This window comes from Alexandromys fortis, unplaced genomic scaffold (genome assembly GCF_014885135.2).
Source record: "Alexandromys fortis isolate MF-2015 unplaced genomic scaffold, M_Fortis_MF-2015_v1.1 scaffold_111, whole genome shotgun sequence".
Taxonomy (NCBI): domain Eukaryota; kingdom Metazoa; phylum Chordata; class Mammalia; order Rodentia; family Cricetidae; genus Alexandromys; species Alexandromys fortis.
This window is the reverse complement of record NW_026067996.1, coordinates 2,724,874-2,735,611: the sequence shown is the minus strand read 5'-3', so window position 1 is coordinate 2,735,611 and position 10,738 is coordinate 2,724,874. Positions and strand designations below refer to the sequence as shown.

At 46.2% G+C, this 10,738-nt stretch overlaps 1 protein-coding gene across 6 annotated transcripts in view; it reads left to right on the top strand.

Annotated features, from left to right (window-relative positions):
- Adamts9 (ADAM metallopeptidase with thrombospondin type 1 motif 9) overlaps positions 1-10,738 on the top strand; it is a 161,186-nt gene that overhangs the window by 117,808 nt on the left and 32,640 nt on the right. For all 6 annotated transcript variants that reach the window (XM_050160229.1, XM_050160230.1, XM_050160231.1 and 3 more), the window contains one exon: positions 9,028-9,198. In XM_050160229.1, the coding sequence (XP_050016186.1) occupies positions 9,028-9,198 (171 nt within the window). The remainder of the gene's footprint in view (positions 1-9,027; positions 9,199-10,738) is intronic.

The window sequence follows — 10,738 nt, the reverse complement described above, 5'->3', positions numbered from 1 at the left end:
TCTTGAAGGTTCCAGAGCTGTCTTCACTGAAAGGGTGTGTGTGTGTGTCTGTCTGTGTGTGTGTGTGTGTGTGTGTGTGTGTGTGTGTTGGGGGAGGGGAGCTTTAACATGCCTTTGGCCAAGAGTATAAACATAGGGTCAACCTGCACAGGAGAGGAGATGGGAGGAATATTTGAATACGTCAGTTTGGATTTGGTTGTTCTGTGTTAATTTAAATAGCCATAAACTGCAAGTTCCAGCCCTTGGGGTAAAACCTAGGTTTTGTTTTCCTCCTTTCTGTGGCACAGACTGTCAGGGAGCACAGATGAGCGCTCATGAGAAACACTCATTAATTAGTGTAGGACTTCCAACAGTTTCAACAATAGGTGACGTCCAAAGAACTGTCGAGTTAATGCAAGAATAGGCCAGGCTTATTTGTCCTTTACTCCACAAGTTAATGCTTGACTAAAGCAGATGCTGAAGTATCCATTGCTGGAAAGTCTAGTTGCTGGGAGGTGGCGGCAGGGGGGAGGGGGTGTAAGACATTATAAGAAGGTAACCCCAGTTTGCAGAACATAATGCTAGACTGTAGTGTAAGAGGGGAACAGAACTGGGAAGTAAACGTAGACCTGCTAACATTGGAATGAAATAAAACATGCACCCTGCGTAAGCGGGGAGATGAAGGACTCCCCTGCTCTGAGAGTTGGCTCTCAACTCAAGGCAGTGAGGTCATCGGCCCGCACACTGCACTGGGAGCTTCTGTCCATCATCTCGCTTTATCTCCTGAACAGCTGGATGAGGTGAGACTTGGCATCATCCCTTTCGTCAGGTGGTAAAACTAAGGCTCAGACAGACTTTGCTGCGAGTCCAAGTGTCCCACATCTAGCACTTGGAGGCAGCCACACATGATGCTGTTTGTTTTCTTCAGTCTCCAGGATTTCCCCACTGTATTCTGCTCCCCTGGGATCAGTGTCCCAGCCCCACCCTTCCCCGTGGTGAATCCATTCCTTACCATAGTGATTCTTTAGGAATTCCTCCTTCTCCACCGGCCTAGTCTAGGTTTCTCATTTCCCTTCTGGATTTTTCTTGGCTTCTGTCAGACAGTATCAGGGAGAATACCTAAAGCAGTTAAATTTCAGATCGTCTGAACTGGAGCCAGATAAGTTATCTATCGGGAACTCGGATGCTCAGAATAATATCATTGTGGTCCCTATCTCAGCTCTGCCATCAGTGGCCCCGTGACTCAGAACAAGCATCCTTCTGTCTCTGAGCCTTGGCTTGCCTCCTGGAGAATGGGAATGGTAGAGTTTGTAGCGTTGTTTTGAGGAACTGGGAAAGGCCACTTATCTGTGCTCAGCTGCAGTCCTGGGACTGGCGGTGTCAGGTAGAGAAGAGGTTACCTCACCTCCCTGATAAAACTTGCCACTGTCTTTGGAATTCTTACCTAGGACCTGTCCCTGCCCATTTTATCCTCCTCATTCCTCACACTGAACTCTCTCCTGTGTCTCTGTTCCAAAGATCAGGAAGTGAGAAAGGGTTCCCCGGTGAATCTAAGCTAACTGCTTACCCTGTAGCCAGCGTGCGAGAGTTCAAGAGCCAACCACGGAGAGTATAAACTCCGTTCCCAATTCCTTCTGATTCCCTTAGGGTAGAAAACTGCACGAGACACGCCCAGAAGCTTCCGTCTTTGCTTTTACTGTGCAGATGGCCTTTTGAAAGTCTTCCTCAAATGTTGCTATCAAGCTCCATATAAAAAGACCAGAGCGGTGGTGCACACCTGTAATCCCAGCACTCAGGAGGCAGAGGCAGGTGGATCTCTCTGAGTTCCAGTCCCACCTGATCTTCATAGTGAGTTCCAGGGCAGCTAAGGATATATACTGAGACCCTGTCTTGGAGGAGGAGGAGGAGCAGGAGGAGGACAATGACTTGCGGCCTGGTGGGGCTTGTATTTAGGAAATTCAGCAGAGATTAACCATAGTCACGGAGTGAATGGGCTCTGTAAATGCTAAGAAACCAGGTTCCCGGCTTTACCCTTCCTCTACTGTGCTTTCCCGTACGCCCAAGGAGGAGAGTTTTAAGGGGCGCCAGGTGGTGAGGGTGGCTGGGAACCCATAAGGGGCACAGGGTTGGAAAGTGGAGTCCACGGTAGCAGAGGAGAGAGAGGCCCCATCAGACCCTTTGTGTTTCCCACTCGCAAGGCATGGTTGGCGGCTACTCGAGATGTCCGCAAGGCATCAAGACTTAGAGGGAAGGTTGAAAACCACTAGGCAGCTGTCTTAAATTACCACGTCAGGGATGCCACAGCCTCAGTCCCACTCACCTGCAGCAGGGCTACGCTCAAGACCAAAGATGCTCTCATTAACCAGTAAGTTGGTGCCCAGTGCACGATGCAGGGCTTCCCTGCCATCTCGTCCCTGTGTGGGGTTGCCCTCTAGGGACACCAGCACAGCCTCCCAGCCAATCAAATGGGACATACCTGAGCTTCATCTCCCAGAAGCGTCTTTCTTTCCTAGCAGGCCTTGGCAACCTCTTCTTGTCCTGTTTGCCTTTTGTCTACACATGCCCGCCTTTTGCTCCCCCTTTGTGTACTATTAAGACTCAGTAGGTCTTTGTCAAGATGAATTTCCTACGAGGCCCATGAGCAAATGACAGCCCTCTCTCACTAAGAAATAACCAGGGCACCGGAAATGAGAAGCCCGGCTTTTGAGCGTTCATCTGCAATGATTATCTGGGCTATTTTATCCAGCCGCAAGGACTGCGAACTGCACAATCTCAGGGAGTGCTTTTCCTGTAGCGTCCACCGTGAAAAGCTTCCCTGGGAGTTGTCTAGTTCAGAGGTCCCACACCGATAATACAAAACACAGTAGAACGTAGTGTTTACTAAGAAATGAACGAGGCATTTAATGATTATTTTACATGAAGTAACCCGTTGAACTATCTCCTTGACTTTTTGATGCAGTCATGTTTTATCCCATTAATTTGAAGAAAGGAGACACTAAGGCAGGTTAATCCATCAAAGGTCTTGCATGAAAAGCTAGAATTTGAGGCCTGGGAGCCTGGCCTCTAGAACACAAACTATGAGCGTTTCTGTTCTTGGTTCCTCATGTCAGCATGTCCCTCACCCGAGTTATTTTCCTTCTCAGTGGTGTCATAGCCTTTTCCTGGAGAGTTGGTTTCAATGTATTGCTTGCTTTCTGGGGTTGCATTCCGCCTGCTTCTAAAGTCACGCTCCTCTGTGCGCTTGGGCAACTCTGACCTACAAACAGTAGGAAGGCTCTGGTGTTGGTGCCTGTCTGTTCAGGGCAATGCCTTTGGCTATGCCAGGGAGAGAGTGGCAGCTGTTTAAGATGGGGGCTTTGTTTTCCAGCATTTAGTATAGTCCCCACAGGACACAGGATACCAGTGTGTAGTTGGATTTAGGGACCGAGGGACAAAAGCTGTTGTGGGGAGCAGGGATGGGGGTGGGCAGGCCAGGCCTCTTCAGATGAAGAATAAAGACATTCCAGTGTCTTCCGGAACAATGTTCCTTAGCCAATGTTCCTTCTGGAAGGGCAGCGGCTGTGTTTTCTTGTCACAAGGCCATGAACATGCTGTGACTTTGCAGAACTGCCTGGCCTGTTGCTGTTTGGCCCAGAACAGGCACTGGGGCCTCTCTAGTGCACATTTCAAATTTAAGAGCATTTATTACACTCAGCTGTAGAACGAGTTCCAAGTTCATCTCCTTAGAATAGAACCGTTGGAATGAGCAGCAGTTCCTTGGTCAGCTGAGTGATAAGATTTTCATGGCCTTTACAGCAAAAAGCAGAAAGAGCTAGTTGTGTTCGGAGTTAGCCCTTAACCCTTTTGTATCCATTGCCTCTTTCGCCTATTAAATCATATGTGTCAATCACCTGAAAATTACCAGGCACTGAGCATTCGGAGTGTTTTGTCTTTGTTTTTGTTTGTTTCTTGTTTTTTTGACCCCAAACCTCAAATCCTACACCCTAATCTCAACCTAAGGCTAAATGTCATGGTGGCATGTGCCCACAGTCCCAGCAACAAAGAGGCTGAAGGGTGGTAAGTGGGAAACCAACCAGGACTGTATAGGGAGACCCCAACCAAAAAAGAGCTGAGCAGGTAATAACTCAGTGGTAGAGCTTTGGTTGCTTGGCTACCATGTTAAGACCTTGGATTCAGGCCCTGGTGCTACGGAAAGGTTAAAATGAGAGGAAATACGATTGAAACCCTACCCGCTGGAATCCTCACCCCTATGCGTGCTGTTGCTGCTAGCCTCCGTCCTTGCAAAACTTGAGAGGTCCTGTTCCCTTCTGACTCTAGCTAACTCACTTCTTCCTTCACCCTTTTTCGTCAGCTGCCACATCTCCCACTTTTACACAGGAGGCCCTTGGGATCAAACCTCAGTGGTTACTTAAGGGACATGGGAGACCCCAGGCAAACAGTGGCTGGCTCCCTGGCTGTCAAGCAGGAACAGGGGCTGAGTTAGAAGAATTGGAAGCATCAAGCTGACTGACTCCCAGCACAGACCTGTGCCCATTGCAAACGTTAGTCAGATGGGTGATGAGAGACTTCAAGAACGCCTCTGTAGCAGTGCCTCTGCCTCTTTTTTGAATGTCTGCTTTTTCTTTCTTTTAGACAACGATAGATGAATCCATTTGTCCTAACCTTTCCTTGGGACATAAAAACCCAGCAAATGCAACCCAGTGTTATCCACCCGTTGGGTCTATGATTCATCTGCCCATATGCTTCCTAACACCAGCAATCTGCTGCCAGAAATGACACATCCCTTCATCCTTGGGGAAGGCATCCTTTAAAAGGTAGAACCTGTGAGTGTCCGGTGCTTTTCTTTTCCCCATGGCCAGGGAACTGTGACAAAAGACATGTTTCAAAACAAAACAACAAAAAAAACAACTTTATTACAATGTTTAGACCATCAGCCTATGCAAACGGACATGTTGAAAGAAAATAGTACCTTAGGGGATTATTTTAGGTCTTCCTCACCTCGGATTTTGAAGTGTTTTTCTGATAGTTTCAGCCCCTTTGATGGCATGCATCCTGCAGGACAGTGGATGTGCTACCCGGTTGAACCCGACACTCTGATTATTTCCTTTCTGCATCTCACACATGCTGAAGTTCAGAGGCTGATGCTTTAGTCCTTTACTTGGTTGCTGCTTTTTTAGCTCAGAAAGCCATAATGAAAACCCGGGAAAACCTTCTGCAAGTTGAAATGTGGCTGTTTGAATTTTCCATTTTCTTAGAATAGTCTAGATGATATTTCAGGACAGGAAGCATTGTAGATTATTGAAGTCTAGGGGAATGGCATTTACCAACACGGAAGCACCCAGTAGCATGGGCTGGGTTTGCTTTCCCCCAGCACTCTGCTAAGGTTTAAGATTCCAGAAGAAAACCTTTGTCATGTGGTTCCCAGAGTGTAAAAGACGCCAATTATTTACCTTGTTTAATTTTAATTCCCAGAAAGTTTTCTTCTGGGTAGATTTTCTCAGTGCAATTCCATGCCGCTGTCAAAACAGATTTTATAATAGTTAACTATTCTTCAAGACTGGGGAAGAAAATACTTAATGAGCAGAAACTGTTGAGGAACCCTGGCATTTCTGCTGGGATCTGTTACTTATTGACAGTGATTCAGCCTTATGAGGTAGTGCGAATGTACTTTAATATAGCAAGAGTTAGTTTAGGTTTAGCTGTGATTCTGATGTCCGGAAGTCTTAATTTTCCAAGGAATTATTATTATTTTCTGTGGGTAAATGTTTTTTTTTTCAGTGGGTGGTTTCTAACATTCAGCAAAACATTGCAACTCCCCAATTGCTGTCATTTTACTCCAAGGGGAACCCAAAACTCCAGACTTCTGAAGCTTGAACCGGGGAACAGGCTCAGCTGGTCCCCACTGGTTTGAAATGGTTCAGCTTCTTCTCAATTTGCTGTGACTTCAGGTCATATTTATGCCTCTGGATACATGCCAGCTATGGAGATTTGCTGCCAAGCAGAGATATGTTCAGGTTTCCAAAGTGAAAACTACTCAGGTGACCTAGCAGGTATCTTTTGCCTCCTAAAAGAACAGAGTGACTCATGAAAGACAGGGACCACTGTTATCTGCTCCAACAATTCTATTCCTAGCACAGACTCAGAAGAATCAAATCAAGTGTTCAAACTGGCATCTGAATGTCCATAATAGCATCATTCATGGTAGTTCAAAGGGAAGCCATTAACAGATGAGTGAGTAAACTAAGCGTGGCATATACATACTTTGAGGCTGGATGGATGGATATACAGTGAAGCCCTGAGACATGCTCCAATATGGAAGAACTTTGGAAACACTGTGCTAAGAGAGAGAAGCCTAGCAGAAAAGAGCACATACTGGATATGACCATGAAGTCCCCAGAATAAGCAAATCTATGGATACAGCAAGCATGGTCATAGTTGCTAGGGTCTAGGTTAGAAGGAGGAAAGATGGGTGATTGCTTAATAGAGATAGGATTAGAGTGAAGAACCTGTTCTACCATTGTGTTGTAGCAATGGCTGCACAGCGTTGCATTCAGGTCGCTGCACTGACATTTTAAGATGTTTAAATGGCGAATTTTACGTTCTTTCTTGTTTATCATTACTGATGTTTGTGTGTATGTGTATGTGTGTACACATGTGTGCAATCATGTGTGTGAATGAAAGTATCTGTGAGCCACAGACGTGGTGGTCAGAGGACAAATGTTACTTGTTTGAGAGAGCCTTGTGTTGTTCTCTGCTGTGTGCCCAGCTAGATGACCCTCTACCTCCCAGGATCCTCCTGGCTCATTTCCCACTACCCTCCCCCCAGGGGTGCTGGCATTGCCAATATTCACCCTGTTCCCCCAGATTTTACGGAGGTTCTGGGGATTCAAATTCAGGTCTTCATGCTTGCATGGCAAATGCTTCTACCACTGAGCCATCTCCCAGCCCCTGTACTATTCCTTTTTTTTTTTTTTTATCATGCATACATTAAAAGACATGGGTGTATTGGGGAAGACATTTCAGAGTGAAGCTGTATCTCAAACTCAAATGGTTTTGAGGCAAAGCAGATAAAAGAAAATTCCTGCCTGTGCCGGCTAGTTTTATGTCAACTTGACACAGGCTGGAGTCCTCTATAGTATGGGCTATAGGCAAACCCATAGAGCAGTTTCTTTATTAATGAATGACGGCAGAGGGTCCAGCCCTTTGTGGGTGGTGGCACTCTCTGGGTTCTATAAGAAAGTAGGCTGAGCAGCCTGTAAAGAGTAAGGCAGTATGCAGTATCTTCCTTGGCTTCTGCATCAGCTCCTGCCTCCAGGTTCCTGCTCTGCTTGAGTTTCTGCCCTCACTGCCTTCAATGATGCACAGGGATGTGGAAATCTCAGTGACATAAACCCTTTCCTTCCCAAGTTGCTTTCGGAAATGGTGCTTAATCACAGCAATAGAAACAGTAAATTAGGTACTGCCATTATGGAGAGAGAGAGAGAGACAGAGAGAGAGACAGAAAGACAGAGAGAGAGACAGAAAGACAGAGAGAGAGAGAGAGAGACAGAGAGAGACACAGAGAGAGGTCTATAGCCCTCCCTACAGAACTTAAAATGCAGAGTTCTGAAATTTTGGAAGTATGCTAATAACACAGCCAAAGCTGGTGTTTGAGAAGCAGGGGCAGCCGACACCCATTGAGGTGAAGGACTCACACCCCTCATGGCAGCAGCCAGTCTTTCCCTGAAGTTTTCTGAAGTAATCCAAACTTAGAATATCAAGTGACAGCCATGCTTTGGAGAGGTTTTGGTGACAAAGCAGATGGCAGAGGTCTCCCTTCCAAGCGAGGTTTGCTGTTGGAATGAAGCCTGCCACTTGCTCTGTTTTCCTTTGCTGGATTATGGGAGGAATCAGGTCTAACAGGGCAAGGGACATAGGTTCCAACAGTCCCAGGTTCTTCACCTATGGGTTGGAGATGAAGGCCTTTGCTCTTTCACGCTGCCCTTTACTGCCCATCCTTTCTGAGAACCAGGGAGGTCCTGATCACGGCCATCCTTGTCCATCAGGACCTATCTCCAGTCGGAACTTAGTGTCGGGAGTCTAGAATTGAGAGCTGTCCACCTGCCAGACCACACACACCTGAAAGTAGCTTCATTGTGGGTAGAAAATGGACCCTTTAGGGGTCATGGAATAAAAAATAGACCAAATCAGTATAATCTGTGAAGACATTATTCTAATTATCTATGGGAGGTGATGAACAGCTGGACAGGTGATAACCTTCCTGGCCCTAGAAGTGTTTTGATGCTACCTTGGCAACCGTGAGACATGGTTTCTTTTCCTCTCTTCTCTTTTCCTTCTACCTTTCCTCCTCGTCCTCCACTTCCTTCCTTTTCTTCTTCAGACACCATCTCTCTGTGTAGCCCTGGCTGTCCTAGAACTTACTGTGTAGAACAGGCTAGCTTAAATCTCCAAGAACTGCCTGTCTCTGCCTCCAGAGTGCTGAGATTAAAAGGTGTGTGCCACCATGCCTTGTGTTTGCGCCTTCTTTCTCTTCCTCCACCTTCTTCTTTCTCTTATCTTCTTTCTATTTTCCTTCCTCCCTTTCTCCTCCCATCTCTCATATCTTTCTCTTCCTTCCTCTCTTTTTCCTCCCCTCTCCTTTCCTTCCTATTCTTAATATAGATCAATCCCAGGGTCTTACACATACCAGACAAGTGCTCTCTCCCTGTGCTACATCCCCAGCAATGGATTTAGTGTTTAAATGAATGGTGAATAAAAAAAAAAAAAAAACCTTGAAAGTCTCGTCCAAGCTGGTGTTCATTTATTCATTCATTCATTCATTCATTCATTCATTCATTCACCCTTTCATTTTCTCATCCAGACAGACAAGTGTGGAAAGCACATCCCTGTGTCAGGGATAAAGCTGTCAAATATCTAGATAGAAACAGCCAATGACTAGGGATCTTGCCACTTTAACAGCTGGCTAGTTAAGTCATCAAATAACTGCAAGACTAAGAGTGTGAAGCTGTGAAAGGCTTCATCTCACCCCAGCCCATTTGTCTCTTGCAGTGCACCAAGACCTGCGGTGAAGGCTCCCGGTACCGACAGGTGGTGTGCATAGCGGAGGACCAAAGCGAGGTGCATAGTGCGCACTGTGACCCAGACCAGCGGCCTCCAGACCGTGAGAGCTGCAGTCTGCAACCCTGCGAGTATGTGTGGATCACAGGAGAATGGTCTGAGGTATGGTCCTGGGGAATAAGGGAATTGGTCTAGGGGCTGATGCCTTCAGGTGCCAGCAGAAGGCTATGTGTAGGGATGTATCTTGAGGCTGGGGAGAAAACTGTGTGAAGTGTTTGCAGTGCAGGTGTGAGTACTTGAGTTCAAATCCCAAGAACCCAAATAGAAGCTGAGCATCAATGACTTGAGCATCTATAATTTCAGTGCCCCTACTGGGAGATGGAAAGTGAAGAAAAGTTAATGCTTAGAAGTGTATGGGCAAGCTAGCCTGTGGTATGCAGAGGAAGGGCAAGCTAGAGACCCTGTCTCTAAACAAGATGGAAGATGAAAACCAACACTCAGGGTTGCCTTCTGACCAACATGCACCCTGTGGCATCTGCATGTCACATTCACACAGATAAATTTGCATGCACACCTTCACACGCTTACACACACTAAAATAAAAATAAAAATGATATCTTAGTGTCAGAGAAATACTAGGTAGAGATGGGGACAGGGAGTTGACTGAGACAGTGGGCAGTACCCTGAGTATAGGAACCCTCAAATCCTGTCCCCACAGTGATTACTCTGTCAAGGTCATACCCACTCCAACAAAGCCACACCTTCTAATAGTGCCACACGCTATGCTAATTACATAGCAATGGTGACCAGTGACCAGGCTCTCTTTTGGAGTGATGGTTGTGCACAAACATACATCTACTCCCCCCAATTGGAGTTCTCAAAAGAGGATAAAAGTGGGCTCCTAATTGAGAAACAAGGCCTGACATTTTAATTTGAAAATGTTTCCTGCAAGCTGGGTGTGGGTTGCCCATTTAAAAACCTTGGTCCCAGCAAAACAAAGAATGTTCTGTGATATTTAATAGATCCCAAGCCTCTTTTTTCATTATAGGCTCCTGAGGGCAAGGCCTACATAGACAGCTTTAGTTAATAAATCAATACCAACCATAGCATGATTACCTAATCTTCAAACCTCATAGTATTTCAAAGCAATGGAAGATCTAAAACTTCAAAACCATTGCCGTTGCCCAAAAGAGCCCAGAGATTTAAAGTCAAAGCACGTTGATTCACAGGACAGGTGATAATGATGGTGGCTAACATATGTGTTCACATGGGATCTCTTCATATAGGCCAGAAAGTTCACCCCGAATGACATGAGTATTTGCCTTTATATTTGCTGTGCTGAAGTATGTCTTCACTCAAATTGGCCCCAAAATTATTTTCTAACCATGTCCCCCCATCCTGTTCCCTACAACACTGATTTTCATCCTTTGAGGGGGCCTTTGTCAATGTTCGGAGACATGTCTGGTTATCACAGCTAGGACAGGGTGTACTTCTGGCACGTGGTAGGTGGAGGCCAGTGTCATTATATAGTGATGTACAGTGCACTGGACACACCCACAACACACACTTACACATTTGAGGTCCAGAGTTCCGAAGTCTTTTCTCCGCCATGTCCCACACATCTCCCTACAGCATGAAGAGCCTTTAAACAGTGAAGTGGGAGCTGGGAAAGCCTGAGAACCTAAGTTCAGATCTCCAGCAC